The 6,092-nt window shown below is 47.2% G+C and overlaps 1 protein-coding gene across 1 annotated transcript in view; it reads right to left on the bottom strand.

The window, feature by feature from the left end:
• The window catches only part of SMU1 (DNA replication regulator and spliceosomal factor), a 33,693-nt gene extending 27,872 nt beyond the window's left edge, over positions 1–5,821 (bottom strand). Inside the window, exon 1 of the mRNA XM_008065689.2 lies at positions 5,674–5,821. Within this exon, the coding sequence (XP_008063880.1) occupies positions 5,674–5,699 (26 nt within the window). The 5' untranslated portion in view covers positions 5,700–5,821. The remainder of the gene's footprint in view (positions 1–5,673) is intronic.
• Between the last annotated feature and the right edge of the window lie 271 nt (positions 5,822–6,092).

The following is a 6,092-nucleotide window of genomic DNA, read 5'->3' as shown; positions in this document are numbered from 1 at the left end:
CCCGGCCACTGCAGCCTCGACCTGCTGAGCTCCGGCGATCCTTCCACCTCATCCTTCCAAGTAGCTGGAACTACAGGTGTGCACTACCACGTCTGGCTAATTTTTTAGATGAGGTCTCGCCAAGTTGCCCAGCCGGGTCTCGAACCCATGGGCTCAGGCAATTCACTCACCTCGGCCTCCCAAAGCACTGGGATTACAGGCTGAGCCACGGAGCCTGACCAGTAATTCTTATGATTATATTGTTGCACACTTTGTGAAACATTGTAAACCTTGGCTAGTAGTTGGTACAAAACAATCTAAATGACTATGGGATGATTGGGGGGGTGTTTTGTTTTGTTTTTTGAGTCAGTCTTACTATGGCATCCAGGCTAGAGTGCAGTAGCATGATCATGGCTACCACAGCGTCAACCTGCTGGGCTCAGGCGATCCTTCTGCCTCAACCTTCAAAGTTGCTGGGACAAAGGCATGTGCCACCACACCTGGCTAATTTTTTGACTCATTGTAGAAATGAGGTCTCAGAAGGACACAGTGGCTCAATCCTATAATCTCAGCACTTCTGGAGGCTGAGGCCAGAGGATTGCCTGAGCCCAGGGGTTTGAGACGAGCCTGTGCAACTTGGTGAGACCTCCTCTCTGCAATATATCAAAAAATTAGCCGGGCATGGCAGAGCGTGCCTGTAGTTCTGACTACTTGGAAAGCTGAAGCAAAAGGATCACCTGAGCCCAGCAGGTGAATGCTGGGGTGGCTATGAGCATGCAGCCTGGGCGACAGAGTGAGACTCTGACTCAAAAGAAAAAAATAAGGTCTTGCCATGTTGTCCAAGCTGGTCTTAAACTCCTGGGCTCAGGCAATCCTCTTGCCTTGGCCTTCCAGAGTGCTAAGATTATAGACGTGAGCCACTGTACCTGGCTGATTTGGTTCATTTTTTAAACGACAACCAAAAAATTTCTTCATGGGGAATTGTTCAACACACAAATAAGTAGAGCTGTACTGCATATAAAAGCAAGACAAAGTCATTATCTCCTCATTTGCAAAACTAAAACCTACCCACTGGCTTTATAACCAAATTTTCCAAACAAGTGAAGTAAAAACATTATGAAGTCAATTTACCAGGGAAAAGAGGACCCAGGCAACTTCTAAATGTGTAAAGAAAAAGCAACCAGCTGGGCTCGGTGGCTCAGCCTGTAATCCCACGCCTTGGGAGGCTGAGGTGAGTGCATTGCCTGAGCCCACGGGTTCAAGACCCACCTGGGCAACTTGGCAAGACCTCATCTCTACAATAAATCCAAATGAGCCAGGCGTGGTAGCGCACGCCTATAGTTCCAGCTACTTGGACAGCTGAGGCGGAAGGATCTCTGGGGTCCAGCAGGTTGAGGCTGTGGTGGCCGGGAGCAGCCACTGCATTCCAGTCTGGGTGACAGAGTGAGACTCCGACTCAAAAAGAAAAAAAAGAAAAAGCAGCCGGGCTCGGTGGCTCAGCCTGTAATCCCACACCTTTGGGAGGCTGAGGTGAGTGGATTGCCTGAGCCCGCGGGTTCAAGACCCGCTTGGGCAGCGGACCTCATCTCTACAATAAATCAAAAAAAATCAGCCGGGCGTGGTAGCGCATGCCTGTAATTCCGGCCACTTGGAAGGCCGAGGCGGAAGGATCGCCAGAGCCCAGCAGGTTGAGGCTGTGGTGGCCAGGAGCAGCCACTGCACTCCAGTCTGGGTGACAGAGTGAGACTCCAACTCAAAAAAAAAAAAAAATGTATGAAAAAGAAAAAGCAACCATGCTTACTCAACATGTGATAGACAATTTACTTATAAGTTTTTAATATGCATTTATGATTAAATATATATGGTTCTATATATAGTTAAAATTTCTTGATCTTGGGCTTAATAAGAAAAAGTCACATAAAGAATCTGTTTATACAGATTGCACAGATTCACTGGATGATGCTGTGATCACTGTTTTTCTTCTCTTAAGGTATATACGTGACTTTACATTGTATTTCTAGTGGACAACACTAGTATACAGGGTCAAACTGTCCTGGTTGTAAAGGACTTCACATCGCAATTTAGTCAATTTCCTCTCCCAGAGGAGAAATGATCATACAACAATAACTAACATTTATTAGTATATGTTTACTACATAATAAGTACTGTTCTAAGCATTTTAGGTATATTAATTAATTTATTCCTTAAAACCCTATGAGAGTAAGTATTACTATTATCCGCTATTTACATATAAGGATTTGACAAAATAATATAGATAAGTGGAAAAATATAAATTCAAACCAGCAATGTGACTTGAGAATACAACCCTGAGGGAAAACAAACATCCTCTTCTTTTTTTTTTTTTTTGACTTGGAGTCTCACTCTGTCACTCAGGCAACATGCAGTGACACACTCACAGCCACCCCAGCATCAACCTGCTGGGTTCAGACAATCCTTCTGGCTCAGTCTTCCAAGTAGCCAGAACTACAGGCATGTGCTACCAGGCTCCGCTAATTTTTTTATTTATTGTAGAGACAAGCTCTCACCAAGTTGCCTGGACTGCGCTCCAACCCCTGGCCTCAGGCAATCCTCTCGCCTCAGTCTCCCAAAGTTACAAAAATATCCTCTTCTTAAAACCTTCTGTACCTGAGACCGCAGGTTCAAGACCCGCCTGGGCAACTTGGCGAGACCTCATCTCTACAATAAATTAAAAAATCAGCCAGGCATGGTAGCACATGCCTGTAATTCCGGCTACTTGGAAGGCTGAGGCAGAAGGATCTCCGGAGTTCAGCAGGTCGAGGCTGCAGTGGCCTGGAGCGGCCACTGCACTCCAGTCTGGGTAACAGAGTAAGACACCAACTCAAAAAAAATAAAATAAAATAAAATAAAACCTTCTGTAAAAGGGAACTAACTGATCACTGCTACTTGCAATAGTCTTTTTCTCTCATAGTCCCTTTATGAGGTACCCAGGCTTAGACCCTCACTATTCTATTATCTTCCTTAGCAGACTTCCATTTTGCACTCTAAAAACAAGACACCTCTTTGTTCAAAGACCTTGTATTTGACATAGCCAAAATCAAATTTACTACCTTCAAATGCAGTATAATACATGAAGAGCAAAAACCCAGGCTGGGCATGGTGGCTCACTGCTGTAATCCCAACACTTTGAGAAGTCAAAGCAGAAGGATTACTTGAGGACAGGAATTCGAAACTAGCCTGGGAAACATAGTGAGACCCTGTCTCTATATTTATTTTAAAAAGAGAGAGAAGCTGGGCTCGGTGGCTTAGCCTGTAAACCCGCGCCTTTGGGAGGCTGAGGTGAGTGGATTGCCTGAGCCTGCAGGTTCGAGACCCGCCTGGGCAACTTGGCGAGACCTCATCTCTACAATAAAAATCAAAAAAATTAACCGGGCTTGGTAGTGTCTGCCTGTAGTTCCAGCTACTTGAAAGGCTGAGGCGGAAGGATCGCTGAAGCCCAGCAGGTCGAGGCTGTGGTGGCCGGGAGCAGGCACTGCACTCCAGTCTGGGTGACAGAGTGAGACTCCAACTCAAAAAAAAATAAAAATAAAAAGAGAGAGAAAGAGCACACACAGGCACACAAGTTAAAAGCTTTGGAGGTAGTCTGAGATTTGAATCAGAGTTCTGCCATTATATCTGACCTTGGGCAAACCAGTTAACATCTCTGTTCCTGTTTCCTCAACTGATAAAAAAAAGAACACCTACCCAGGCCAGGCTCATGCATGTAATCCCAGCACTTTGGGAGGCTCAGGCAAGAGGATTGCCTGGGCCCAGGGGTTTGAGACCACACCGGGCAACCTGGTGAGACCTCACCTCTACAATAAATCAAGAAAAATTAGCTGGGCATAGAGGTGAAAGCCTGTAGTTCCAGCAACTTGGAAGGCAGAGGTGGAAGAATCACCTGAGCCCAGCAGGCCAATGCTGGGGTGGCCATTTGCGTGCCACTGCACTACAACCTGGGCAAGAGCGTGAGATTACAACTCAAAACAAAAACAAGAAAAACCTACGCTGTAGCATTGGTGAAAGGGTTGATTATACTACTTATAGCACAGTCAGCATAAAAAATACTTAATAAACATTGTAGTTTTGGGGGGGTTTTTTGAGTCAGAGTTTCACTCTATCACACAGGCTGGAGTGCAGTGGCATGATCATGGCTACAACAGCTTCAACTAGCTGGGCTTAGGCGATCCTTCTGCCTCAGTCCTCGAAATAGCTGGAATTACAAGCTTGAGCCACTATGCCTAACTAATTTTTTTTATTTACTGTAGAGAGGAGGTCTACCCAAGTTGTCCAGGCTGGTCTTGAATCCCTGGACTAAGGCAATCCTCAGGCGTGAGCCACCAAGCCTGGTGCTATTACTGATAATAAAAACATGAGCAGCCTCGCTGCTACAGCCCAGATCTTCAAGGCTGAGAGAAAGGTTGTTACAATTATCATTATGGCCCCAAAGCATGGAATCCTTTCCAAATCTTGCCCTGATTTAATTATCTTAATCTCCAGCATTTCCTATCATCCTTTGCTTTATTTTTCTCCAAAACATTTATCACCCTCTGTTATACTTCATGTTTTACTTGTTTTTGCCTACTGTTTGCATTTCCCAGTCACAACAAATATCCCATAAGGGCAGGAATATTCGTCTGTTTTGTTCCCTACTGTGTTTCCAACGTCTAGAACAGCACACAGCAGACTTCAATATTTGTTGAATAAATAAACCTCCTTTCCTCCTATGGCAGGTCTTCAGGAAAGGTGGTCCTCCTCCCTTACATTCAGAACAAAAAGGTATGCCTGCTAATGTATTAAGTGCTGGCAAGAACAGGTAAAGTATGGAGTTCTGAAAAAGTCCACTAAAAAAGAACACCTACCCAGGCCAGGCTCATGCATGTAATCCCAGCACTTTGGGAGGCTCAGGCAAGAGGATTGCCTGGGCCCAGGGGTTTGACTGAAGACCTTCTTCAGTCACTATTTCTTATATCCCCCCGCCTCCCTTAAAACTATCATTCTTTCTGGCTCAGTCTCCAGATTCTGTCTATCCTTTGTGGCTACACAGGGCTCACAAACTAGAATTCAGTCCAAGATCGGGTCCGATAAAGATAGCTCGGCGTCCATTCATTCCAAAAGCAATAACCAAGCCTCCGTGGCATGCTAGGCACTGAGACGGTAAGAAAAAGGAGAACCTAAGCGCCTACACAGGCTAGTAGGAAGCGGGGGTGGGGCATGAGGGGAGATAACAGTGACAATATTGCGCGGTAAGTGTTAGGCAGAGAAAGCAAAGGGGCTCTGTAAAGAGAGGAGAAGAATCACACCGCATAAGGTGGGCAGGGAGAGAAGCAAAGCTTAGAGAAACCAACCCCCTCGTGCAATTGAACTGGAGTCCGCAGAGGAAGAGTAATTTTCTCAGTAACAGAGTACGCCAGGAGTCGGCAAAGAGCAGAACTCAGGTCTGCAAAACATGTTTTTCCCCCACCCAGTGCCGCCTCCCTCGTGAAGCTTGGAGCTTCACGTGCGAGAATGCTACTTTCTTGCGGGCCCCTCTCCGAGGTCACCAGATCCAAGAAGCTTCGCTGGATGCAAGAAAATGGCCCTCCACTTCCTAGCCTCTAGGACCCCTCCCCGAGGATCCTCCATCCCACACCCAGCCCCCGCCAAGCCGGGAACACCAGCCACCGCAGGACTCACTCCGAAGACTCGATTTCGATCGACATGGTGATATCTCCCCAGTTGCAGGCCCCAGTTGAGTCTCAGGCCTAGCCGCGCTACACACCAACGACACCTCCGGCGGCCGCCATACGTCACTTCCGCTCGGTGCTGCGTCCACGCCCGCCCAGGAGGCGGAGAGTACGGGGAAAGGGGCGTGGAGTGCGAAGAGGCGGGGCCGCGAGGGCTGTCAAAGGTAGGCGTCTATAACGCCCGTCCAGCGAACCATTCTCCAGTCTTTGAAGATTTCTGTTTGAGAGCGGTGGTGCTGGGCTCGGTGGCTCAGCCTGTAATCCCAGCACTTTGGGAGACCGAGGCGAGTGAATTGCCTGAGCCCGCGGGTTCAAGACCCGCCCGGGTGACTTGGCTTAGCCCTCTTCTCTACAATGAAATCAAAAATC

This window comes from Carlito syrichta, unplaced genomic scaffold (genome assembly GCF_000164805.1).
Source record: "Carlito syrichta isolate Samal-C Ts95f unplaced genomic scaffold, Tarsius_syrichta-2.0.1 Scaffold308775, whole genome shotgun sequence".
NCBI lineage: Eukaryota > Metazoa > Chordata > Mammalia > Primates > Tarsiidae > Carlito > Carlito syrichta.
The sequence above is the reverse complement of the archived record's forward strand: the minus strand, read 5'-3'. Positions and strand labels throughout refer to the sequence as shown.